This window comes from Pygocentrus nattereri, chromosome 3 (assembly GCF_015220715.1).
Source record: "Pygocentrus nattereri isolate fPygNat1 chromosome 3, fPygNat1.pri, whole genome shotgun sequence".
NCBI classification, from domain to species: Eukaryota; Metazoa; Chordata; class Actinopteri; order Characiformes; family Serrasalmidae; genus Pygocentrus; species Pygocentrus nattereri.
In genome coordinates, this window is record NC_051213.1 from 44766120 (window position 1) to 44793595 (window position 27476).

The 27476-nt window shown below is 41.5% G+C and overlaps 1 protein-coding gene across 1 annotated transcript in view; it reads left to right on the top strand.

Moving 5' to 3' along the window:
• The first annotated feature begins 1382 nt into the window (after positions 1-1382).
• Positions 1383-27476, top strand: part of tbc1d31 (TBC1 domain family, member 31) — a 28909-nt gene continuing 2815 nt past the window's right edge. Inside the window, exons 1-20 of the mRNA XM_017702099.2 lie at positions 1383-1748; positions 4463-4609; positions 4688-4803; positions 8338-8516; positions 8803-8954; positions 9699-9858; positions 11051-11251; positions 12903-13073; positions 13239-13318; positions 13423-13569; positions 15279-15412; positions 15838-15971; positions 17047-17226; positions 18860-19092; positions 20639-20791; positions 22048-22183; positions 22287-22379; positions 25286-25426; positions 26023-26217; positions 26335-26476. Coding sequence (XP_017557588.1) covers positions 1675-1748; positions 4463-4609; positions 4688-4803; positions 8338-8516; positions 8803-8954; positions 9699-9858; positions 11051-11251; positions 12903-13073; positions 13239-13318; positions 13423-13569; positions 15279-15412; positions 15838-15971; positions 17047-17226; positions 18860-19092; positions 20639-20791; positions 22048-22183; positions 22287-22379; positions 25286-25426; positions 26023-26217; positions 26335-26476 — 2968 coding nt within the window. The 5' untranslated portion in view covers positions 1383-1674. The remainder of the gene's footprint in view (positions 1749-4462; positions 4610-4687; positions 4804-8337; positions 8517-8802; positions 8955-9698; positions 9859-11050; positions 11252-12902; positions 13074-13238; positions 13319-13422; positions 13570-15278; positions 15413-15837; positions 15972-17046; positions 17227-18859; positions 19093-20638; positions 20792-22047; positions 22184-22286; positions 22380-25285; positions 25427-26022; positions 26218-26334; positions 26477-27476) is intronic.

Sequence of the window (27476 nt, forward strand, 5' to 3'; positions counted from 1 at the left end):
TTGACTTCTCTAATTTGCTCAAACCAGCAGCAAGGGTTTTCAGGCAGTTGGAACAAAATCCCGGGGAGGGTTTTTACTTTTCGGACCTGGATTACCCACCTCTATATCAGATGGCGATGACGTGTCCAGGGGGTTGTACTGAGCAGTGCACCAATACACAGAACAGTTTTAAACGGGTACTGGTGGACTGTCTATATTTACAAAGCTCTTACTAGTGTGCACTAGCTGGGGTAGCAATATACAAGACCGTTTTAAATGTATTAAGTACTGATGGACTCATTTGCACTGGCCAGTGTTCTTGCTAGTGTACCAGTATACATACCAGGCTTTACTGCTAGTATATATATATATATAGATGGTTGATGGGCGAGCGGAGCAGCTCATTGGCTGTTCAAGCTCACTGATGTCATGGACATACACGAAGTGCCGTTTTAAACTACTCGAGTTTAAAAGCGCTTAAAAATATAACCGCGGTGTTAAAATGTTTTAGCTGTTCAGTGTTGAGGAAATGAATTCATTTCCATTAAACATGTTTAAGCATTTATAAACTATGATTTTCCTCAAATGCTCCATATCAACCCGTTAATTTTTGAGCTCACTCGGGAGCGCCCTCTAGTGCGTGAGAAAACCATTGCGGAGTGGTTATTCTCATCTCTACAAGCTCTCTGCTCGAGTATCAGTATGCATGTTAATACACAGCTCTGACTGGCTGAGTAGCATAACGTGCGATGTTAGTGCGCAAAGGTAGTGTTGGGAGTCTAGCCCAAGGACTCTTATTGGTATAGTGTAGGGTGGTTACCTAGGCAGGGGATTGAACCCCAGTTTACAGTGTAGAAGGCAGAGGCGTTACTCACTACACTAATCAACCTCAGGTCCAGAAAGTAAAACTCCTTCCCAGGATTTTGTTCCAACTGCCTGGACAGCTCTGCTGCTGGTGTGCTCGAACTAGAGAAGCCAGGCTGTTGGAACAAAATCCTGGGAAGGAGTTTTAACTTTCTGGACCTGAATTCAACACTTCTGTTAAAGAATTATCTCTAGTTTATTAGTCATGCATCTCGGACTATTAGTGACCTCTGTTCTTTGCCACTGCATTTTGAGCCAGTGCGTTCAATTGTGTGCACTAGCTAGTGAACCATCGTACAGATCAGCTGTGCCACAAAAGGAAGTGTTTAGTAAACACACTTACATGAAATATTAAATACTGACCGTTCGGCTGCTGACCGTGTAAACCGAGCAGTCCTTGGGCGTACATTTGAAGGACTGGAGGAGTTACACCAGCCAGCGTTCTTACTAGTGCGCACTCTTTAGTGGACTAGCATGCAGGACGCTTGTACGCCAATTGGAACGCGACGGCGAACAGCTTCCGGCGTACACTTCCGCTGGGCGCTGTTTCAAATTCAGCGATTCTCCGCTCTCAGAAAGAGTCCGAGCTAACGCGTAGCTTTAGTTTTAACACGTCTTAAAAAGGTTATGGAGCCTGGCCTGCATGGCCCCTGTTTTCTAATTCCTCGCTTCAGCTGGATAACATCGTAGTCTGGGGGTCTCCTTGCCTGTCAGCCGGGCTGAAGCTGGTTTGTGCCGTTAGTCGCGTCTGTTGTTGTTGGCTGGCAACAGGTGTGGAGGTGTGGCGCCGGCAGCGTTACTCAGCTTGTTTTCACACTTTAAGCTCAAAATATGCAAACCACAGACATTGGCAGTAAAGAAGACGGGAAATTATGGCACCGCAAACCAGTGGCGTCGAGTAATGGGTAAGTTTTGGGCTGTTATTGTTCGTACTAGAACCTAGAACACGCGAACCTAAAGGGGAGTTCCACCGCTTTTTCAAAATTTCTGCATGAACGCGCCCTTCAGGTGTAAACCGTGTCATTCAGAGTGGTTTGGTGTAAATGCTTCATAGACAGACTTACAGAAGCCGAACTGGTAGGTAGTTACCAGGCGTTTGGAGAACGTAGCGCCTCTAAAAGCGCGTTATAACTGAAGCAGGACATTGGTTTGGGAAGATCTGGGCTTGGGATTCATGGCTGAGACGAACGTGCAGGGCGGGGGGCTTCACTGCTCGTTGGACGGTGAATTATGTATAGTGAAATATTCGCCGGCCAATTTATTAGATACACCTTGCTAGTAAAAGGTTGGACCCCCTTTTGCCTTCAGAACTGCCTTAATTCAACGTGGCAGACTTTCAAACAAGGTGTTGGAAACGTTCCTCGGAGATTCTGGTTGGTTATTTGAGTCACTGCTGCCTTTCTATCATCACCAGTCTGCCCATTCTCCTCTGACCTCTCACATCAACCAGGCATTTTCGTCCACACAACTGACCGCACACTGAATATTTCCTCTTATTCGGACTGTTCTCTGTAAACCCTGGAGATGGTTGTGTGTGAAAATCCCAGCAGATCAGCAGTTTCTGAAATACTCAGACCAGCCCGTCTGGCACCAACAACCACGCCACGTTCAAAGCCCCTTAAATCCCCTTTCTTCCCCGTTCTGATGCTCGGCCTGCACTTCAGCAAGTTGTCTTGACCACCTCTACACGCCTAAATGCGTTGAGTTGCTGCCATGTGATTGGCTGATCAGCTATTTGTGTTAACAAGCAACTGACCTGTACCTAATAAAGTGGAAGGTGAGTGCATATTCGTGTTGCCATTGCAGCCCCTGGTTCCTGTCAGCACTGCTGTAAAGAAACACTCAATTAAATCCCAGTCGAAATGAGCAGCAGTATTCCTGACGTTCCTTATGAGATTCCTTAGTGCTTTAAATTGAGTGATACTTTTTTTTTAATCCCACAAACAGGGAAATTCCACCTCTGCATTTAACCCATCCGTGAAGTGAAACATACATGACATGCACACACTAGGGGGCAGTGAGCACACTTGCCCGGAGCGGTGGGCAGCCCTATCCATGGCGCCCGGGGAGCAATTGGGGGTTAGGTGTCTTGCTCAAGGACACCTCAGTCATGGACTGTCGGCGCTGGGGATCAAACCGGCAACCTTCCAGTCACAGGGCCAGTTCCCTAACCTCCAGCCCACGACTGCCCCCCATTAGTGCCCTAATCTGTGATTTTGCGTTTATTGACTAACTAGAAAGGCCAAGGGGCACATTGAGTGGAGAGCTTTGGGTTTTGTTAAAGGGAAAATGTTTTTTTTTTGTTTTTTTTTTAATTAAATAGCTTTATTTTGCATGTAAGCAATTTCTCAACGTAACGTTACGCCTCATTTATCAGTGAAAACTAAGCTGCTAATCTCCATTTTTGTCGTTGTTCAGTTTTTGACATATTTTGAAAACTCCCGTTACGCTTTACTTTGAGTGTAAGTTTCATGATGAATGGACTGAAAGAAACGACTCGGAAAAAACTCTGGTTCCATTGACTTGCGTTAAAATTAAAGTTGTTTTTTTTTTCCTTCTCCTGTAAAGTTACCACTTTGGAGATCAGACGCAGCACTGTGTCCACTCACTGTCCACTCTATTATACACTCCTACCTCGTCAGTCCGCCTTGTAGATGTAAAGCCAGAGACGACAGCTCATCTGCTGCTGCACAGTTTGTGTTGGTCGTCCTCTAGTCCTTCATCACTTGTCACAGGACGCTGTTGGCTGGATATTTTTGGGTGGTGGACTGTTCTCAGTCCAGCAGTGACACTGAGCATTGCTGTGTCTGATCCACTCAGACCAGCACAACACACACTAACACACCACCACCAGGTCAGTGTTACTGCAGTGCTGAGAATGATCCACCACCCAAATAGTACCTGCTCTGTGAGGGTCCGTGGGGGTCCTGACCACTGAAGAACAGGGTAACAGAGTATCAGAGAAACAGATGGACTACAGTCTGTAACTGTAGAGCTACAAAGTGCACCTATACAATAAGTGGAGCTGATAAGATGGACTATGAGCGTAGAAACAAGGAGGTGGTCACCTGATTGGTGTAAATATACATATGTGTAACTGATTTTAGAACAAGGCACTATACAGGGAAGCCAATTAGAACAGAGTTTATTTACATGTATCAGTTATAAAGGCAGAGCAACAACAACTGTACTGTCTGCTGATTTCAAAGGGAAGAGGATGGGTAGGAAAATGAATCACGACTGCTTATTTAACATGGACTTCCACCAATGTTGCAAACCTCAGGGGGACAAAACTGAAATCGAGACGAGAGAAATGTAGCGTGTACACCCTAAAAACAGAAATGAGAGCTGCGTTTTTGAAGCGACCTGAACTGCACAGGCCATATTGAAACAGCGCAAGTGGCTTCAGGTCACATTGATTTACTATAATTGAAAGTGCATTCTCATATGAATTCCCGTTAACAACATGAACAGTATATTTTGCTGCTTACTAGCTTTAAAGTGCAAAATGTTGACTGTGGAAGCATATTTGCCCCAAAAGTCTGTTTAGGTGTGCTTACCCGTGATGCTCAGAATAACCTTCACCCTGTCTTCTGTCTGCGCTCTCTCCCACTCTCAGCATCGTGGTGACTGTGGTTCGCAGCGCGTCCGCTTACCAAAGCAAGACGGTCCGTTTCCTCCAGGTAGCGTTTGACACTACTGGGGAGTCGTTCCTTGCTGGTGATCACCATGGCAATATTTATGTAATTGACATTAGCAGAAACAGGTAAGTAAACCGCCAAAGTGCCACTCGCTTTATTTCTATAGCTGGGCCAGCCATATAACATCCGCTGTCATTCGGCAGATTCAAGCTGGTTCAGAAAACGGGGCAAGCATGCACGGCCTTAGCTTTCAACCTGCGCAGGACGACCGAGTACCTGGTAGCCCTTTCCGATTATTCCATCAAGTGCTTCGACCAAGGTACGCATCTTTCAGGTTCCCAGAGAGCAGTACTGAAGAAAAAGACTGAATAATCAGAAATGTACTTAAATTCCACTTTACCCCAAATATTGGTGATTAGCTTGGCATGAAAAAAAACTTAGTGTGGATGTACTAAAACCAGACGAAGGAATAAGGAAACTTCTCTCATCGATTAATAGTCATGAGTGATCTCTGCTGCTGAAAATGTGAGCTTTACAGCTGACAATTTATATTCGTTTTCAAAATTTTTGCATAGTTATGTATGTGTGTGTATGTATGTGTGTGTGTATATATATATATATATATATATATATATATATATATATATATATATATATATATATATATATATATATATATATATATATATATATAAAAAACACACCTCTGCCTTCTAAGCTGTAGACTGGGGTTCAATTCCCTGCTTGGGTAAGCCCCCTACACTATACCAATAAGAGTCCTTGGGCTAGACTCCCAACACTACCTTCGCCCTACCTGTGTAAATTGATCACACTGTAAGTCGCTCTGGATAAGGCCATCTGCCAAATGCCATAAACGTAAATGTAAAATTAAATCTTTAAATTGAAGACAAAGTTGTTCAGACTGGTTTAATATGAAATGCTGTCTCACGGAAAGCTATTACATGAAACGGCTGTGAATAAAGTGCCTGGTACTGATAAAGTGATAAAGTGCCGAGACGTTGCTTTATGATAGTTTTGAAAAGAGGTTTTGGTCGAAAACTATTCAACTTTTTTTAGCACCTATGCACAGAGGCAGTTTTATGTCAAAATAGTTCCTAAAGAATGCTTATACAGCGTTTAAAAATGAAGAACGCCCGTGTAGGTTCATTGATCGTTGTTCATAGCAAATAAAATGGCTATGTTTAGTTGTACACAACACAACTTCTGGTTCGTGTTCAAGAGAAGTCAGAATTTTTCACAGTCATGACTTCTGATTTTAAAATTGTTGCTTTATTTTTGTAGTACAAGTTATTTTTTTCAGTAAGTAGAAAGCATTAATTTCCATGTAATAACAAAGTTATTACATAATATGGTTATTACATAACATCAAATTTTACAAAATAAAATTTATGGGGGCAGTCGTGGGCTGGAGGTTAGGGAACTGGCCCTGTGACCGGAAGGTTGCCGGTTTGATCCCCAGCACTGACAGTCCATGACTGACACCTAACCCCCAACTGCTCCCCGGGCACCATGGATAGGGCTGCCCACCGCTCCGGGCAAGTGTGCTCACTGCCCCCTAGTGTGTGTCTATTCACTAGAGTGTATGTGTTGTTTCACTTCACGGATGGGTTAAATGCAGAGGTGGAATTTCCCCGTTTGTGGGATTCAAAAAAGTATCACTTAATAACTAAAGCACTCATGGCCAGTGATTTGACCAGTGATTTGACCAGTTCTTAGCTCTCTGCTTTAGCACATTAAACCATGTTAACCATTTTAAAATGTCCTATAAGACGTTATGAAGTTTCCTTCTTTAGCTTTGCCCTGGAGCTACGATCCCAATGTAGCTTACAAGTAATGGAAGCTTATACCCCACCAATGGACATCATGCATTTCACATACTTAAAAAATAATTACAATAAGGAGTGAAGTCATCTCAAACCGACGTCCATGATTTCTGGCACTGTATGGCTGTTCTCTGTAAAAACCAATGTAGTAACCACCTGGAAATGGAAGGTTTTTGGTCTATACTTTTGTCCATTTTCCTACAGGGTCAAAAACCACCAGGATGTCTATGGTCTTATGCAAAAGTTTGGGCAGAAAATTGCATGGTTTAGAATTATTATTATAGAGAATGTGATTTATTGATGTGTTAAAAGTTAACACATTCTCTATTTTAAACAAACTAAATTTTAGTGAACACTTTGTGTTTATTTGTTGACTTTAACATATTGTAAAAAAACAAATTAAAAATCTTACATTTTCCCCTTTTGGGGTCAAGTTATCATTTTTTTTTGTGGTTTTCTGTACCAAAATGGTCTTAATTATTTTTTTCTCTCACCATTTTCCAACCACTCTTTATTCTTGAGAGGCTGTTTTTGGTTTCTGTACCTTTAAGACTGACATAAGATACCTGAGCTCCGTAATGATTGGCTGCTGTGAATTGTGGCTATTTTTTAAAAGCCCTCCCAGCCGGAACGATCTTTAGAACCTCAGTGTGACTGAGGGGCCAAACTGTTGGCTGCCGAATAGGTTGGTATGTGTAAATTTGTTGGATCCCAGAAACACTCACTCACACACACTCACTCACACACACTCACTCACACTCACTCACACACACTCACACTCACTCACACTCACTCACTCACTGACACACACTCACTCACTCACACTCACTTACACACACTCACTCACTCACTCACACACACCTCACACTCACTCACACACACCTCACACTCACTCACTCACTCACACACACCTCACACACACTCACACACTCACTCACTCTCACTCTCACTCTCACTCACTCTCACTCACACTCACTCACTCACTCACTCTCACTCACTCTCACTCACTCACACTCACTCACTCACACTCACTCACTCACACTCACTCACTCACACTCACTCACACACACTCACTCACACACACTCACTCACACACACTCACTCACACACACTCACTCACACACACTCACTCACACACACTCACTCACTCACACTCACTCACACACACTCACACACACTCACACCTTCTAAGCCGCTTCTCCTACAGGGACGCCAGGGGTGCTGGAGGCTATCCCAGTGGTCATTGGGCGAAAGGCAGGATACACCCTGGACAGGTCGCCAGTCCATCGCAGGGCAGACAGTCACTCACACCCAGGGGCAATTTAGCGTGTCCATACGGCCTGTCTGCATGTCTTTGGACTGTGGGAGGAAACCAGAGAACCCGGAGGAAACCCACACAGACATGGGGAGAACATGCAAACTCCACACAGAGAGGACCCCGGGCACCCGGCCGGGGACTCGAACCCAGGCCCTCCTCGCTGTGAGGCGACAGCGCTACCCACCACTTTTTCATAAACGAAACTTCAGCAATGTTGTCATATCACTTTAAACGCCTTTACGTTGAACAAGGAGGGGAAATTGTTTTCAATTCTCTTTCAAACTAGGCATGTGCCGAAACGATTGCACAGGCCGCAATTTCTGATTTATTTTTAATGCAACATGTTACATACGGCAAATAAACAGTGATGGTGCACTCAAGCGTCCCTGTTAGAGAAAGCTGATTTCCAAAGTGAGAACCACGCAAACATCATTTGAGTGGGGTGCACAGACTTTTGCATAAACTGTATTAGAGTATACTTGGCTCTGTGGTTTGAGGTGAGCATGCAATGAGTTAGTCATGCAGTTAGCACTAGGCTAACCTTGCAGTCATGAGCTCCCGTTACCTGTTGGCTACATTAGACTTGAAAACTGCAGGCAGATTTGCGTTGAGGAGAAATTGTCTGCGTTGTATTTTTCTTTAAGGGATGACCTTCCGTGCCTCACAAAACTGATGCTTTTCTCTGCTTCAGACACCAAGCAGCTGGTGAGCTGGATGAGGGGCCACGAGGGCGCCGTGTCCTCCCTGTCGGTCCACAGCTCCGGACGCTACGCTATCAGCACCTCCTCTGACACGGCTCAGCTGTGGGACCTGGACACCTTTCAGAGGAAGAGGAAACTGAACGTGCGCCAGTCAGTGGGCGTACAAAAGGTGAAAATCAGTTCTGTACATTGAACAGTTTCATAGTTTACCATGCTCGCTCCTTGGGGGTCCTGACCACTGAAGAACAGGGTAACAGAGTATCAGAGAAACAGATGGACTACAGTCTGTAACTGTAGAACTACAAAGTGCAGCTATACAGTAAGTGGAGCTGATCAAATGGACAATGAGCGTAGAAACATGGTCATGATGATTGGTGTACTTGCTATCGGTTTCCAATTCCTCGGTTTACCTCATTCAGGTGTGTTACTGTTATATTTGTGTCTGATTTGTTTAGGTGTTCTTCCTCCCGCTGAGTAACGCCATTCTAAGCTGCTTTACTGACGGCTCCATCTTTGCATGGGAGAGCGACACACTGTTCAGCAAATATCAGCTGCCTGTCCCACAGGATGGACCCAGGATACACTACAAAGCATTTGCAGTCACACAGTAAGTGACACATTGACTGTTAACTCTCCTGGGTCCCCCTTGGCCTTGAAAAGGCTCTAGTTGCCCTGTTGTACTTGTTACTCATGAAAACAAGAAGAGATGTTTTACATACAGTACAGTACATTCAGTTTCCAGTTAAAAAGGCCACTAAACAATGTAGTTCACTTTTCAGGTGATGTTTCTGTGGAAATTATACAGGGAGATTCACTCAAAAGAGGCCTCAAATGCACCCAGAAGTTGCAAACGGTGGTTAAACATCACGGCGGCGGTCCGGAACCTACCTCATCGCTCAGACGCAGGGGAGAAACGTGTTTGACCTCCATGTACTGAGGCGCACGTTGCCCGTTGTTTCGTTCGGATTGCTTCGTCGTGTCGAGAGTTATTACAGAATGTTCGGGGCCTCTTTCGAGTGAATCTCCCTGTGGAATAAAATGCATTTGCATATGGAAGGGAAAAGGCAAAGGATACAACGTGAAAAGTTTCTAGAAATGGAGTTTAAAGAAATCATTCCTAACAGCCATGCAAGACCACCAGAACTGTCAGTATGAGAGATCCCCTGTTCTTAAGTGCTTGATCTGAAAAAATCCACAGTGTGTCACACTAAATCCAGACAAATGTGAGATGTTTGTTTGGAAAGTGGGGTTTTTTCACAGTACTTTACCCCGTGTAACAGTTACATATGAAACCTTATGTAATGTAAACTGAACGTAAAGGGAAATGTTGATGATGTATCTGCTTCTGCAGAGACGGAAAGACGCTGGCTGCAGGTGGACGCTCAAACTTGATCCACTTGTGGTGTCTGGACAGCCAACAGCTTTTCAGAGTCATACAAATGCCACCGAAAGTGCGGACCGTGAGACACATTAACTTCTTGCCAGACAGCTTTGACGGAGGATCGAGCCAGGTACTGAGAGCGTGTGGAACGTATGTGACCATACATGAGGCATATTCATTTCTGAACGTTCTTTTCACAGAATATTATTTAGTTTTGGCTCTAGATAAGACAATCTGAATAAAAATAATCTGGTAAAAGCATTTTTAATTTCTGGCCTTTAAATCGTTACACCCCCCCTGTAGCAGAAAACTTTTACCAGACCTTTTCTGCAGTTAGAAATCAATCAGCATTGAAGAACTTTTTGCTTACTCCATGAAAACAGTTTTTTAAAAACATCAGTTTGTCTAAGACTACATTCACATTACAAGCCTCATTGCTTAAACGGGACGTCCACCGATTTTGCAAAATGACCTAATCGTTCAACCGTTTAGATGTGTTTGGTGTGAAATGCGCCTTTTCTAGAGAAATTTACCGAAATTGTTCACCATTATAATACTAGGAACCAGTTGTTAAGAAGTCTACACTATAAATATCACCTTTATATCTGCTGTTCAAAGTGACTGGTGAACATGTGTCTTATAATCCTTTGGCTCAGATTGTCTTTATAGTCCTGTGTGTCTTGAGAGGTTTCCCATTGTGGGACTAATAATCTTATCTTATAGGGTTTTATGTCATGCCGATAATGGTAAAAATTCAGTTTTTGGTGCTACTTTCCCCCCCCTACAACCATTTGTGTTGGTTGGGTTTCCAGCATTGCATCACACAGTGTCAACAAAACTCTGCGCTTATGATAGATAGATCTCTGATAGATCACAGCTGCACCTCGCCATTCTACCCTATAAATATTCTTGCTCTGTTTACCAGTTATCTTCCAAACATGCTACAGAAGACCAGTGTGGTATGATTTCCAGTCCATGTTGACTGTAAATAAGCAAATAAAGTATATAAGTAACTACGTCTTTCGTTGCATGGAGTGATCTACGAAAGAGGTTTAGATGTGGACATGGAACGGAGAGCTGACACTGACTATTTTTATACAAGCCCCCTGTAAACCAGATCATATTTTTAAGCAATGTAATCAAACAGCTGGCTCTAATTGCGCCTTTTGCTGGGCTGACTTTTGCCACACCTATAGAATTTCACTCCAACAGTTTCTGGGATTGTCTGTAGTCCTGTCTAACTTGGGATGAAACTTTAGGTTAGTTTTAAAGACTCTTCTGATAAACGATTTCCCGATGTCCCCTGAATATTTTCCTTTTAGGTCCTGGGTGTCTTGAGCCAGGATGGCGTCATGCGCTTCATCAACATCCACACGTGCAAGCAGCTCTTTGACATCGGGTCCTGCGACGATGCCATCACCTCAGCAGCCGTTTGTCCTAAAGGACGGCACATTGCTGCTGTAATGGACAATGGCTCCCTGAGAGTCTACAACGTCCAGTCTCTCACTCAAGAGACCAATAAGGTAGTTTAAAACTTGGTTTGCCAAAAATAAAAATTAAAACTAATTCAGTTTTCTTCTTATTCTGAATTGAGCCTATCAGCTAAAACATGTCTGGCATCACAAGTTTGCATTATTACTTTAGTTTGGAGTGACGAGGCCGATGCAGCTAACCGGTAATAGAGTAAGAAAAGTAGTAAATCCCACCGGTTAGCAGCAGCAAATTAGAGTATGAAAAAGTTTGGAATTCACAGATAAACAGTAATCATGCGTTAAAATGTTGAGAGGCGTGTTCTCTGTGGAGGATGTTAGTTTTTTTTTTTCCCCTTCATCAACAAAGCAAAATCTGATTGGACAGAATGACATACTGAAAAATATAGAGACAGTTCAGGCTGCAACTGCTGGTTTTAGCTTTGTGTCATACTATGTTTATCGATATATTTATGATATATTTTTATAGACGTCGTATGTAAACAGTGTCAGAAACCACATGAAAATGCAATTTGGTATCACTTGATGACTAGATGTGATATGAGGCAAGTTTATGATGATTTAGACATGCAGTAAGTAGACTTAGGCCTGATCCCATTTCACCCCTCCCTTACCTTTCCGTTTTGCGTGTTCACGTCTAGAGGTAGGGTGCCCTGATTTTTGCTGAGATAGAGGGGTAGGGTGAAGTGTTTGGGCTATGTGGCCCTCAAAACTGAGCTTTTTCAGAGGCGCTCCAAAGTGCGTTATGCGACAAAACGAAAAACTGGCATGATGGTTGAACAAGTGACCCAAGAAACCCACAAATGGGAGAATTTTCTCTGTAAAAATGACGATAACCTTTTGTATTATCTTAGTTTAGTGTCGTTTCAGTGTTTTATAGTCCTTTTCTCAATAACGGGCATCAAAATCACAAGTAGTATGCTGCTCTGTCGCTAGTTAAATTTCCTGGTCCACCTTAAATGGCATGGCAGTTGCTGTCCCATTTAAGGTGGAACAGGAAAATTCAAACAAGAAGTTAAATGACTTCAGCTTAATATCACTGAAGAATTAGGGGTGGGTGATGAATAATTGCCCCCTCTTTGAAGGCATATGATGCCCTAAATGTAACCAAAGTCCAGCTGAACTTTACCCTCCTCTGCTGTCACTGCAGACCGGCAGGGTCGCCTGCAGAGCAGCGCTAGTAGCTGGTAATGAAGTACTGTTCTTCTTTATTTGAGGGTCCCATTTCGTAGGGGAAGATTTCGACCACTACCCCTCGTAACTCAGTTCCAAGGAGCAAAGTGACCAGTAAAAATGAGAAATGGGACTGAGCCTTAGTGTTTGAGCCTTGCTATCTTATAGATCTCATAATGTGGAGGAAGTTTTTCATAATCTCGATAATTCCGACTTGGTATCTCAAAAGTATAGATTCGTATTAATAATAGACTAAGTGTGTCAATATTATAACTTAGTATCTCATAATTATGACTTTCACATCTAAGTCTGACCTAGCATTTCAAAACCATAACCTGACATCACATGAGATTTTATCATTATTATGGGATCTTGGGTCAAACTGTGAAAAACCTTTTATACTATATATACTACGATATATCTTGGGTGATTGTCGACACTTGGAGTAAATTAAATCCATGGAACCTCTAAGTGTAATTTAAACTTTGCTTTCACAAAACTTGTGCCCTAGCCTCCTCAACCCCTGGTGAAAGTGGTGACTACAAACAAGCGAGGTGACAGTTCCTGCTTGAAGATGAAGGTGCATACAGGAGCAGTGCAGCGTCCAGCCAAAACATCTGGTCGCAGAATACAGACCAAACGTCTACGAACCCCGGCTGTTTCCGCACTTGAGGACAAAGAGGTTCTCCTGTTCTGCTCTATTTACAGTTGCTGATGGGCTGATAGGTGCTTTATGTTGATGAAAGCTTCCAGTCTTTTCCCACATAACCATAACACATGTCACAGCTGGGATGGAACAAAACAAAGCACTGATTGTAAATGTCATTTTTTCCCCTTTGTCATGCAGAACGATATGCCAGATGCGCTTAATAAGAAGCGATTACGGACTTTACTGAGGACGTTTGGGGAGTATCCAGAAAAATACAGGTATTTATGAAAGATCTTTTGTCATGATTATTGTATGTTTTTTAGATTATTGCATACATTATATTATTATATACACTACGTAACTTGTCTGTTTGGTTGTGTAGGATGTTTATTTGGCGCTCTTTGCTGCAGCTGCCTGAGAATCACGCTGCTTTCAGCAGTCTGACCGACAAAGGCGTTCACTCGGCCTACCTCTGCCTCCATGAGCGCTACCCCATCAAGAGTCACAGACTACAGAGAGGACTGCAGAGGTAGGTCTACAATACAAAGTTGGGCAGCAGAGCCTGGTATTTTGAACATTAAAACCCATTCATTTTAGAGTGAGTAAAATGTCAAAAGATGAAGACATTTTTCCCCCTATGAACTGCAGTAAAACTCTAGAGCAAAATTTAAAAAAGTCTACAGTTAGTATTGAAATGTCACTAGAAAATATTGTAGCTGGTGTTCTAGAGGACAGTTGTCACTCGTGGATTCTTCAGAAAGGACGTTTCAGTTTTACTATTCTTTGCCGTGAGTTCCATGAATTCCTACTTCGCCGGTCACCCGCCAAACCCCTGAATGCCACGGCAGCAAACGGTGCTGATGGTTTCAGGTCTCATAGTTTAAATCACAGTTTATTCACATTTCTCTTTTCTAGACAAACCAACTTTTCCAGCTTATCCAGGTGTTTTCCACACTATCCAAGCTTTTTTTCTCGCAACGTATAGGCATTTTTTTCAGATTTCGGGTGACTTCTCAGGTGTTTTTTTTAATGGCCATTTTCAAAATCTGCAAAAAAAACATGTAGATGGACAAAACAGGCTCTACAATGTTTACATAAAATGCGATGCTCGATAAAGTTGTCGGATATCGCAATGACTATATGAGAAGCAAGAAATTAGTAATAAAATTGTGTGCCACTGATTGCATGTGACGCAAGTACCATTGTGCAAGATGAAGAAATATGCTAACAGCTACTTGAATCAGAACTGGGAAAAAGTCAACATTTCCTTAACAGTATTTTCTACAGCAAACGTGTGAGTGTGTGTGTGTGTGTGTGTGTGTGTGTGTGTGTGTGTGTGTGTGTGTGTGTGTGAGTGAGTGTGTGAGTGTGTGTGTGTGTGTGTTTATTATTTTTATTTTTGCATAGTTAAATATAGTTGTCGTGACAGTATTCATAACTGCCTTGCACAATTAAAACACAGTACTCAGTTTGAGAAGAATGCTAGTGTTTAATGCATTTTCACAGGCTTGTAGCTCCCAAAGGAGTTTTTTTGGGCTGTGTGAGTTTTGTAATTGGCCCCTTAGCCTATCTAATTTATTTGAACCCCACCCAGAGTTAAAAAACGACTGCAATCTCAGAAAAAACAAGCGAACAAAACATGTCTCAGCTCTCGTTTATCAGGCTAAAGAGGTTGTTTCAAAAACAGCTGCAGGTGAAATGGCTTCTGAGAAGAAGGCAGCAAGCTTAGCTAAGTGGCCACAAACTGTGGGACACCCTTTTAGAAATCTGTTCTTCGGGATTAGATTAATCACAGTTTGAAGATTTAACCCCTCCAGTCCAGTTTAACTGTTTAACACAGTTATTTTCCTCATGGTTACCCGAGTAAGTGGAGCGATCACTTGACTACATCTTTCTAGATATGATGGGGAAAAATATCCTGATTGAACGATTTTCTGTTTTATATATTTTGAGATTTTAAGCCTTTTGTGGGCCTCTGGGGGTTTCCTTCGGCATGTTGCTCACCCGTATGTACAACTATACTTAATTCCCCTATTCTAATAAACATAAAATATATGGGTTTGTTTTGATGTGAAAAGATTTTTTGGCTGCAAAAGAAAGACACTTTTAGTTATAAAGAAACATTTGTGAGCAAAATTCATGGTTTGCAGTTTTGCAGGTTCTATACTTTTAGCCCTCTGAGAGGAGGTCGTAACAGCAACATGTAACAAATATCTCCTTCTCCTCATTCACTCACAGGGTTCTCTCTGCTCTGGCGCACTGGTCAAGCATTTTTGGTGAGGCTGAGTATCTCCCCCTTGTAGCATTTCCATTTGTCAAGCTCTTTCAGAACAATCCCCTCATATGCTTCGAAGTGGTGGCCACTGTCATTGGTAAGTACATGCAACAAATTATTTCACCTTGTGTGCCAGTTTCCTTTAGACTTTTTCAATGGGTCAAATTCACTTAACATTAGGTTCAATATCAGCTTTTTGTGTGCAGAGATTTTCACACTTCCTCACTTGCCCAGTGAATTTATGATTTAAAATGACAATTTATTGCATTTTTTTGTTTGTTTTCCAAACTACACATGCCTGAATCTATTGATTAAGTGAACAAATGTTCATATAATTACATCGATCAGGAATAACATTATGACTACCCCCCTGTTTCTACGCTCATTGTCCATTTTATCAGCTCCACTTACTGTATAGGAGCACTTTATAGTTCTACAGTTACAGACTGTAGTCCATCTGTTTCTCTGGTACTTTGTCCCATAGTTCTCTATCTTTATTTGTCTTTTAATAAATCTTTTCAGTGAACTGGTGCCAGCATTGGTTTGAGTACTTCCCAAACCCTCCACTCAATATTCTAAGCATGGCAGAGAATGTGTTGGCTCATCATGACAAGGAACTGCTGCAACATTTTGTCGACTGTGGTGTCACTTCTCAGGTATGCAAGCTCGTTTATTTGTCAGGACTACAGAGGGCAAGTGATCCAAATATAGCTAAATATTGGTCATGAAAATTCCTGGCCAAAACCAAATTATAAGACACGTCTGGGTCGGCCTCTCAGGCGTGGTTTTAGAATGGTTTAAATCAAATTTAAGTAAAGGGCAGTTATGGTTTCACTTTGAAATCATTCATCAAAAAGATTTGCCATTTCTTGTGGACTCCCTCAGGGTTCAGTCTTGGGGCCTTTGCTTTTCTCTATGTACCTGCTACCTTTAGGTGATGTCATTAGGAAGCATAGTATAAATTTTCTGTTTCTTTTATTCCTTCCAAATTGAAAATTCCTCACCAAAACCAATTTGCTTCCTAGCTAGATAACTTTTCTAAGGCCCTCACATTGGTGATGTCAACAACATGTGAGCATAGAGCATAAGAGATTTTGAGGAGTTAGGTTTAAAAGGTTTATTAAACTGTCCTAAATAAAGGCATGAAACTTTCACTGGGTTAGGACTCCTCTTGACCCTTAAGGGTACATCTCGGTATGTTTAGTCAGGGAACATAACTGTATTTTATGGTTCTATTTAAAATCGTTAGATTACAAAAAGGTGCAAATATGTACTTTTTATATGGAAGAAACTTATTTAAGGTGAACAGTTGGACCTTAAAACCACTGTTGTACCTTTACGTTTACATAGTTTGTACCTTGATGAATGAAGAATGTACTTCCACAAAACCTTTATTTCTTACAGTGTAGGGTTCAAGTAAGAAAACTCACTGTTGCCAGTGAATGGCTAGACTTCTTATCCTTCGATATCTAGCAAGTAAAAGGTGCGCATTGACTCCTTGTGTATTGAAGTAGTAGTTGTTTCAGCCTTTGCTACTAATTACTGAATTGAGGAGCATAACGGCGTGATTTATCATTTCATGCTCAACTGTTTTTGGAAAAGATGCCCGATTTTAATCATTTTTGTAGTTATTCTATCGCTCCAAACTAGGTTGATGTTTCTATCGCTAATCCTTTAGTACAATTTGATATGCAGTTGATGACTAAACTATTGTGCTCCTGTCTCATTCAGCTTTATGCATGGCCCCTGCTGGAAACCCTGTTTACTGAGGTGCTGACAAGAGAAGAGTGGTTAAAGCTGTTTGACAACATTTTCACCAACCACCCTTCTTTCCTCCTGATGGCCGTAGTGGCCTATGTGACCTGCTGCAGAGCTCCGTTACTCCTCTGCACTCACAGACAGGACTTTGAGGTATGACCTTTGAGGTTTGACCCTTTATTTTAAAGAATGGTGTACCCATGTATCCAAAGTAGTAAGATATGTTTAGTTTTGTACTGGGGCTACAAGGCTAATGTACCTAACAAATAATAGAAGAAATTTCCATCAAGCATGTTCACACTGGTGGTGATAGGAAACAGATGTTTGAAGAGTTTAATGCCTTTAAAGATGCCTCTCAGTTAGTTGTGAGATAAGCATATTGCCTAAAATGTACTATTTGAGTGGTGGATCATTCTCAGCACTGCAGTAACACTGAGGTGTTGGTGGTGTGTTAGTGTGTGTTGCACTGGTATGAGTGGATCAGACACAGCAGTGCTGCTGTCCACTCTATTAGACACTCCTTCCTTGTCAGTCCACCTTGTAGATGTAAAGTCAGAGACGATGGCTCATCTGCTGCTGCACGGTTTGTGTTGGTCATCCTCTAGTTTTGTGGAGGATTTTAGAAGGAAGCTGAAGCATTTTAGATCGGGATCCAGTTAGTTTGCTTGCCTCTATGGCTGCCGCATGTTGTGTTTCCCTGCTAGTTTGTTTCATAGCTGGCAACCCAGGGTGTAGAAATGGGCAGAATGCGGGACAAACAGACTTTCTGCTCCAGAACAGAAATTTCAAAGGAGGACATACTGGCTGTAGCATCTGTTATTGGAAAAGCTAGTGTTTAAACTTGGCATGTTTACTTGGTCTCTGAAGACATATTGTGGTCATTTTATGATTTAGTACAATAAAATATGTAATATTACATATTGTTCCTTTTATTCTCCAGGGTATGTTTTGGTTTGTCCATCTGAATTTACGTGACTAAATTATTCAGTAACTGCATGAAATAAATGTCAGTTTTTATTTTACTAATTTTTATTTGTAAAAGTTCCCCTCAAATGAACAGAACGTGTTTTATGATCTACACACGTTACTATATGCTTACAATTTACTGCTGAAAACCAAAAATCTCAGACGCTCTTTGTATCATTTTATAAAAATAACTTTTACAGAGCAGATCTCTGAAGAGACGCCGTCTGTTTATAGTTTATAGCTCAGATTTGTGGAAAATTGGGTCGACTTTCAGTAGAAAAGTTCAGCTTCTTTTATTATAAAGGTTTAAACTGACGTCACCGTCTGTTTGACTGGAAAGAAGAGTTACAGCTTCTGAAATATGAATGTTATGAAGAATATGATTGTGTTTTGGAGCCACTGGTGGTCTCAAAGATATGAGGAGGTTAAGTGAGATCTTTAATAATAGAAACAATAATACAGGGGACAATGAATCCTACACCGTGTGAGTTCTGACACTGTATGACCCTCTCATGTATGAAACTGGACAAAAGTACGTCTCCTAGCTAAATGCGCTGGTAGCAGCGTTCTTGAAGCCTGAGTTTCGCCAGAACTTTTATCCGTTAGTTGTTTGCCACAATAGCGTCATTGCTGCAGTGCAAAACTAAAGAAGCAAACTTCAGACACCAACATGTCTTGGCAACGTTTCAGCCATCGCTTAAACACTATGGAGACCTTTTGAAAATACTGCAAAACTACCAAAAAAAACTACAAAAATACAAAACTTCAGACCTCTAAGAGACTCACTCCCTGTTCTCTGTTGCCTTCGCCTCCCCTGCAGTACTTTTTCCATCATCGGAACACCCTGGACATAAGTGCCATGCTGAAGGAGGCGTATCGTTTGATGGAGACCACCCCTGCAGACCTGCACCCGAGCTCCATGCTGAGTGACTTTGAGCCCCTGACGCGCGATCAGTACCCCATCTTCAACAAGTACCCCACCTTCATAGTGGAGTACCAGAGCCAGGAGCGCGAACGCATCCGCCAGCAAGAGGTGGAATACCTCAGAGAGAGGTGGGAACTGTAAGACAGCGTGCAAGATGTCACACCAGACCAACGGCTTCTTAAAGGGGAAATCTCTTTTAATAATAATTTTGATGAAATTATGGAGAGTGGTTTAATGTGAAATGCTTCGTTATAGACAAACTTACTGAGTTAGAATTATTCACAGTGGTGGTGATGGGAACCAGACGTCAGAAGTGCCTATAACGGCTATCTTTTAAGAAAGATGATGGTTACACCTTTGTTACCTGAGAAGCTTTTGTCCTTCATTTTTTTCAGAAGCTTTTAAAAGCCCACTCATTGTGGATTGGTACATGCAGGGTAAGGCAAAATAGGTTTAAGATAGTAAACAAAATGGCCATGGTCTAATGGTCTAATGCACCATTAGACATCAAACCACTCGGACTGACTTTGGATCACCCTCTGAATGATGTCAGTGAATGCATTGATTGGATCTTCCTGACACAAATTAGAAGCTGGATAGAAGCTGCACAGCAAATTCTGGCTAGGAATCCTAGATCTGTAGTTTATTTTTTGGCATTCTGTGATCGCAGTCATGGTTCGACAATGAGGCGTTCATTTAACACGTTGTCATTTGATGTAGTGAGTAATTTGGGGCATCATTGTATTTTTCAGCCTTATTGGTATTGATCGAGATAATTGGACATTATGTATTTTGGCCATTAGTGTTCTCTTACAACACAACCCAGCATACGTCATGAAGACGTGTCATACAGCACCCTATCACACTTAATCTTGACTGCTAGCCTAGCCACAATGTGCAGGCTAATACATGCATGTGTGACGAGCAAAGAGACAAAAGCCAAAGTTGTTGGATAGTGTAGTGGATAACACCTTTTCGCTCAGACAATGGGAGACCAAGAATTTATTCCTCTGAGCGCTTAGGCCGGGTTCCTGACACCATGTTCTACTACCATTGTAAGTTGATCTGGATTAGATTGTCTGGTAAATATGGAAAAATGTAGTTTTTCACCATTTCCCTGGAAAGAAACCAGTGGCTAAAGGGAAGGATGTTGATGCACTGCAAATAAATGACATGTCTTTAAAGATGTGTAGCCAGCACTTCAGTCTGGACGACTGTAAAAAGATTTGAAAGCTCAATTTTGGAATATCAAAATTTATTCAACACAAAATGAACACACGAGACTAGTTCCTTGCCTCAGCTGCTAAACTGAGGCAAGTGGCTCTGGCTAGCTGGGTGGATGTTTGGCTAAATTTCCTTTTAGGTTCTCATCCACCTCAACTCATTTCTGCCAGAGTAATATTGTCAGGTAGTAGTTACACGATTAGAATAATCCTCAGCTAGTCCTTATAGTCTTTCTAAATTTGCATCCAACTTCAAGATGTGTCATCAGAAGGGCTTTTTCAGGAATTAGATTGGGAAAGTTGCTGTAACAGCATCACTGCTGTAAAAAAAACAAGTAGGCTCCTTCAGCGCTGTCAGATGCACATTTTTGATTTTGGCCTGTTGGTGTCCATTTAAATGTTGGCGAAAGCATTTAAATTCTCTTGCTGTTTTGAATTTCTGTTTTTTTAGGCAGGCTCTTCAGGATTTGCGTGCAGAGGCTGTGAGGCAGCAGGCTGAGGACGAGGCCTGGTACACACAGCAGGAGCTACTGCAGGAAGCTGAGGAACAGCGCCGAAGAATCTTACAGCAAGAGGAGAACAAACTCGCTGAGCAAAGAGCTAGGTCTGTCTCTCTGTGTCTTTGTTATATAAAATACCAAAAACCTGATCCTCGGGTATCTGCAGATACATATACTAACTTAATCGAACCTAATACCTCCGTAGGTGGGTTCTAATATTTAGAAGCAATGTTTAAATAAAATGAAGAAATATTAGTGCTCTGTTATGAATAATATGATCCTTTCTATTCATTTCACAAACTCATTATATCTGGTATGAATATGGTGTGTTGTGCTGAGATGAGTGGATCAGACACAGCAGTGCTGTTAGAGCTTTGAAACGCCTCACTGTCACTGCTCAACTGAAAACAGTCCTCCAACCAAAAATGTCCTCGGGACAGCGTCCTGTGACCACTGATGAAGGACTAGAAGATGACCAACACAAACTTTGCAGCAACAGATGAGCTCTCGTCTCTGACTTTACATCTACGTAGGTGTGCCTAATATAGTGGACACTTCTCTCATCTCCTCGTACCAGCACAACACACACCAACACGCTACCACCACATCAGTGTCACTGCAGTGCTGAGAATGATCCACTAACTGAATAATACCGGCCCTTTGGGGGTCCAGCACATTAAAAACAAACGGACTACAGTCTGTAATTGTAAGATTAGATAAGAACCATATTAGATAAGAACCATATTACACAACTGAAGTAAATTTAAAATATTTTTATTGTTCAAAATCAGTGGCAGCTGTTGAGTCGCAGGTGGTTGGCTTTATGCGAAGACCAGGCCCTGAGACCATGGCATTGTCTAGAGTGGGCAGTGCTAGAGAAAACGCTACCGAACTGCTATGCTAAAGGCTATGGTTAGCTAAAGAGACTGGCTTTTCCTTCCAAATACCTCTAATTTTCACTCTACCAATAATGGCCTGGACTAACATCTCTGACTGTTACTGACTAGACAGCGGGAGATGAATGATTACTGAAAGATTACTGAATGGCACTTAACTCAATCATTCAGCTAAAAGGGATAACATTAGCATAATTTACACTACATGTACTTTGCGTTATCTGCCCTTATTCCTGGCATACTGGTGGATCTAACTGCTTCCTCCACTTGAAATACTGGCTTTACCGATTTTATATTGAGCATTTTTACTGCTGTTTGTCGTACCGCATGCCCAACATTTGGCCTGCTTCAGTTAAGCTCCGTTTACTGTCAAATTGCCTGATGGTATTGATGGATCCTGTCTTTAAGTGCTGCATCAGTGTCAGGGCAACACTACAGGCGACGTGATTTTGTGCCCTGCTCAGGTTGGGTGCTATGAAACGGGAGTTGAAGGTGAAGGAGCTCACGCTGCTCGATGCTGCCAGGAGACGCTTCCTCAAGCACCAGCAGAACCAGCAGAAGATCGAGCTCAACCGACTGGATGATGAGATCCAGAGAAAGGTTCCCTCTTTTCTGCATTTCTGCCTTTTTCCCCCATTAAAAAAAAAATTACAACCAAAAAGCCTGCACTCAGCATGATCTTGTGTGTTTGTGCTCGGTTTAGGTGACTTTGCGAGCGCAGGAGACTGCTGCGGCCATGCAGGATATGGAAGTCAGACAAATGGAGCTGGATGCTCAGAGAAGGTTGTTTGAGCAGGTCAGTGCTTGTCACAGCCAGTCATTCTCTCAGCAGAGTGTAGTCTGATAATAGGCTGCGTAATATAATGATACGTATTTATTGCCACACAAAATGAGTTACTGTGAGAATTCTGAGCATGTCAGCATGCAATATAACGTATACTGCAAAAATATTATTTTGGCAAGTAAAATGATCTAAATCCAGTCATTAATGCTAACATTAAGGCAATAAGCCATGAGAGGCCATGCGTTACTGTGGTTTTATCACAGGAAGGGTGTTCTTAGGCACAACACAAAGTGGCCATAATAATTTGATATTATTAATAATATTTTTGGGGCAGTCGTGGGCTGGAGGTTAGGGAGCTGGCCCTGTGACCGGAAGGTTGCCGGTTCGATCCCCAGAGCCGACAGTCCATGACTGAGGTGTCCTTGAGCAAGACACCTAACCCCCAACTGCTCCCCGGGCGCCGTGGATAGGGCTGCCCACCGCTCTGGGCAAGTGTGCTCACTGCCCCCTAGTGTGTATGTGGTGTTTCACTAAATGCGGAGGTGGAATTTCCCCGGTTGTGGGATCAAAAAAGTATCACTTAACTTATAATCGACATAAATATTCCACCAAGAAATGTAGTTTCTTTAGAATATGGTAACGTTGACAAATAACCATGGACCGCTGAATGAGGAGAACATTCGGTCACCCATCGCTGTGTTTTGCAGGTTTTGTTGTATGACAATAAATATATGATAACATGGCACTGTTTAATGTAAAAACATTACATTACATACAGTGCTTTTTGGTCATCAAATTACCACTGCGAGTCTACAGCTGCACCCCTTTTCTCATGCTGGGGCTGAATCTCAAATGGCTCCCTGCTACCTACATAGTGCACTACATAGGAAGTTAAATACTGGATCCTGCAACCCAACAATGCAAAATATTTTTTAGAATTTTATGCTGCCGTTAAACAGTCAATCATATTGTAAGTACTTTTATTCAAACCTGTGATATTAATGATGGAGTTGTTCCGATCATACTTTAAGAACCAGAAAAATCCGTTTTATAATTCTCATTATTAGACTGTTGTGAGAATATTATCAGATTATTTTACTCACTTCCATTACTTCATTTTTTTTAAAGGCTCTACGTCATGAAATACTGAATTCGTTTTAGCCCTATTAGCCATGTCTGTTCACACAGAGTGTTTTGGCTCTGTGTGCTTTTTAAAAGTTTTTGCTGCTTAAAACCACATGTAGACATCAATGGAAAAAATAAAATGCAAGAAAACATGTTGGTTTTGGGTGCCTTGCAATCTTGTTTGTTTCAAGCATATTTCTTGAAACAGGCAAAATTATCTATCAATATAATGAGAATATTTCACTTGAAAATGTTATTAAAACAAGTAAAAAAAAAATGTCTGGAAGTAAATGATGTGAGTTATTTGGTAATATTCTTACAGCAATTTCATATTAAGAAATATTAGGTGTATGGACTAGATTTAAGATCATTTTTGCAGTGCACGACTGTATTATCCAGTTCTTAGCCTTTTGGATTATTATGCTGAATGTATAAATAAGCATGAATACTCAATAAGCCCAATTAGAAAATACCATGTTTTTATACTACCTTTTGAGTAGACAAATAAAAAGTGTATTTTAGAACAGATTTTGAATAAAAAAATTAGAAAATACTGTATATATTATACATTTGCTTTTGGAGTATTGTGGTGAATGTATAAATAAGCATTAATACCCAAGAGGTTTGTGACTCTAGCTAGGTTCCCATATTTAAGTGTATTCAGATATATTGGATATAACTTGATGGAAAAGAATATAGAATAAAAATAGAATGAGAGTTTATCCATTCATAGATAGATAGATAGCATTGTTACTTATAAAAAAAGAAACGCAATAAATTACCATAGAAACACATCTGCAGGTTTCTGCCCGGCAAAATTTAGCCTTTTTTTTTATTATTTATATTTTTAATGTTATTTTTTATTTATTTACGTACGAAATCATGGAGTAATAAAAGAAAATACATATGCAGGGTATGGCATTAATCACAAAAGTAGCACGGTTACAAGTATTGTTGCAAAATATATACATCTTTTCTCTATAAACCTGGTTAGTCTCTAATATGCAAAAGTTGGGGTGCCCCTGATTTTGTTTGACCCGATTGAAAATAACACATCATCTACAGAAAGTGCACTTCTTCACACGTTTTAATGCACAATTACTGTTTATTTAGGTAATTACAATTACTGTAATTTAACATATTGGGAAAACAATGAAAAATTAAACGTGCCCTGTTCAAAAGTTACATTTGAAGTATATATTTTTTAATTTTATTAATTTAATTTTATTATTCAAACTGTAGTAAATTTTTGCAAACTATCCAGGAAAACATTGATTCACTTAAATAAACAAACATTTACATTCATTTGTATCAAAGCCATGAAAAACGAAATTCTTGATGTTTACCTAGACGTGACGGCTTTAAGTTAAGTGATACTTTTTTGATCCCACAAGCGGGGAAATTCCACCTCCGCATTTAACCCATCCGTGAAGTGAAACACCACATACACACTAGTGAACACACACACTAGGGGGCAGTGAGCACACTTGCCCAGAGCAGTGGGCAGCCCTATCCACGGCGCCCGGGGAGCAGTTGGGGGTTAGGTGTCTTGCTCAAGGACACCTCAGTCATGGACTGTCGGCCCTGGGGATCGAACCGGCAACCTTCCGGTCACAGGGCCAGCTCCCTAACCTCCAGCCCACGACTGCCCCAAAACTAGATACAACACGTCACAGAAGTTTGAATCTTCCACTCTAAAGAGATGTCCTTTCTGGTAGTGGCACTGAAATTAGCTGTAAGCATTTGGCCGGTGTTCAGCCTGATAAAGGAATTGCGTTTTGTGCCTCTTCCAGCAATTGGCAAAAGAGCAAGAGCGCATGAGACAGGAGGTGAGAACTGAGGTGGACGCCCGGCAACGAAGGGCGGAGGCAGAGGACTCCACCTTTCAGAACCTCCTTCACACAGACAGAGACAGCAGCCAGGAAACCAAACGGGTACGTCTACCCTCACCTTTAACAGCAGCTGTTCAGACCCAGATATAAAAGACTGACAAACTGCAGCCAAAGTCCAGTTAGAAAACACTGGATATTTTAATAATACATTTGGAGATTAGAAATTTAGAATTAGAAAATTCTGTAGACTTTTATAATTCATTTTTATAAGCACAATTAGAAAACATTGTTTTTATAATCCCTTTTGAGTAGACACATTTTTTGAAATGTATATTTTAGGACAGATTTTGAATAGTCAAATTAGAAAATACTGTATATTATTAGACATTTTGAGTAGAAAAATTAGAAAGTACTATGTGTTTTTATTATAGATTTTGAGTATCCCAATTAGAAAACACTATTTTATTATAAATTGTGAGTAGACACATTAGAAAGTGTAATAAATTTTTATTATAAAATTTGAGTATCCAGTTTTCATAATTAATTTGCAGTAGCTCAATTAGGAAATATAAATGCATACATGGAACAGCATGGCCTTCCACCTCCATGTTGTCCATCCTCTCTGGACATGCATGCAGTAATGTCACTGTAAAAACCTGGGTTTTGGACACACCCGATGTGAGCCTCCTTTATTTCAGGTGCTAGAGGAATCTCTGGCAGAGGCGGGGCAACTGGAAGTGGACGCTGACTGGCAGACAGAAGTGATCAGGCGGTTGGAGAAGGCGGATGAGGAGCAGGAGAGACGGAGGCAGCAGCTGGCCGAGCTCAGTAGAGAAACGCATGCCAAGGAGGAGCAGCTTGTACAGATGATGATGGAAGTAGAGGGCAAGCATGTAAGAGGCTTCTCTTTTAGGAATGATTTTATGAATGGTGACTGTAAACAGTGCATTCATTTTATTTCATTCATACATTTGGCTTTCATTATCTGTGTGATGCTTGCGTGTTCTTAGTGGAATGACGTGGCAGCAAAGCGAAGCCAGTTGGAGAAGGAAAAGCAAGCAGCTGCAGAATCCCAGCGGAGATCACGGCCCTCCCAGCAGGCAGACGACACCACACAGAACAAACTGAGGAGGAGCCAAGAGGGGTCCATCAGTGAGTTCAACTCATCAAAGTTGCATGCAGTCAAATCTGTTATACATCAGTTTTGTTTTTGGTGTATTTTAACAATTAGACATGCTTCCAGGGATTAAACTGGCCCAGAGCAAAGCGCTAGCACCTTCGGTTAGTGCAAAAAGCAAACAGGGCTAGAATTGGATGAAACATAGTTTGATTGATTAATTAAGTGACCCGTATTAATCCCACAACAGGGGAATTTCACCTCCGCATTTAACCCATCCATGCAGTGAAACATCCACATGCTCACTAGTGAGCACACACACACTAGGGGGAAGTGAGCACACTTGCCCAGAGCAGTGGGCAGCCCTATCCACAGCACCCAGGGAGTTGTTCATTCAGATGGACGAACCAAAATATAACCATTCATATTACATTTATGGCAACTGGCAGTTTGCTCATTTTACACAGGTGGGGGAAGGTGGTGTTAGGAGTCTTGCCCAAGGTATAGTTTAGGGTGTTTACCCAGGTGGGGGATTGAACCCCAAACTACAGCGTAGAAAGCAGAGGCATTGTCCACTACACTATACCAACCACACCAACCTGGAGGTCATGCTTATTACAGTCATTCTTCAGTCATTATTCTGCAACAGATTACACAATAACTCTTATGTTTTTAGCATGTATGCTGGCAGAGTGATTGTTTTCCCGATTACATTTCCACTCTTGTGAAGAACTCTACACATAATTCTGTTAAACCGTAGACATTTGTGTGAGTTGATTTAACAGTACAACCAGTATTAGCTACTAAGTAAACAAAGCTAGTAAGTAATGTGTCTAATCCGCCAGTTTGGCTGTTTTGCCTTATATTTTTATATTTGCAAGAAATTAACAAGAAAAGACCATTTAAATCATTAATCGCAATTATTTAAACGACAATCGTCAACTAAAATGTAAAGATCAGCCCTGCCAGGTCAAAGACATGAATCTGGAATAGGCTTGTGCCAGAGAACAACAACAGTATCAGGAATCGCAGATA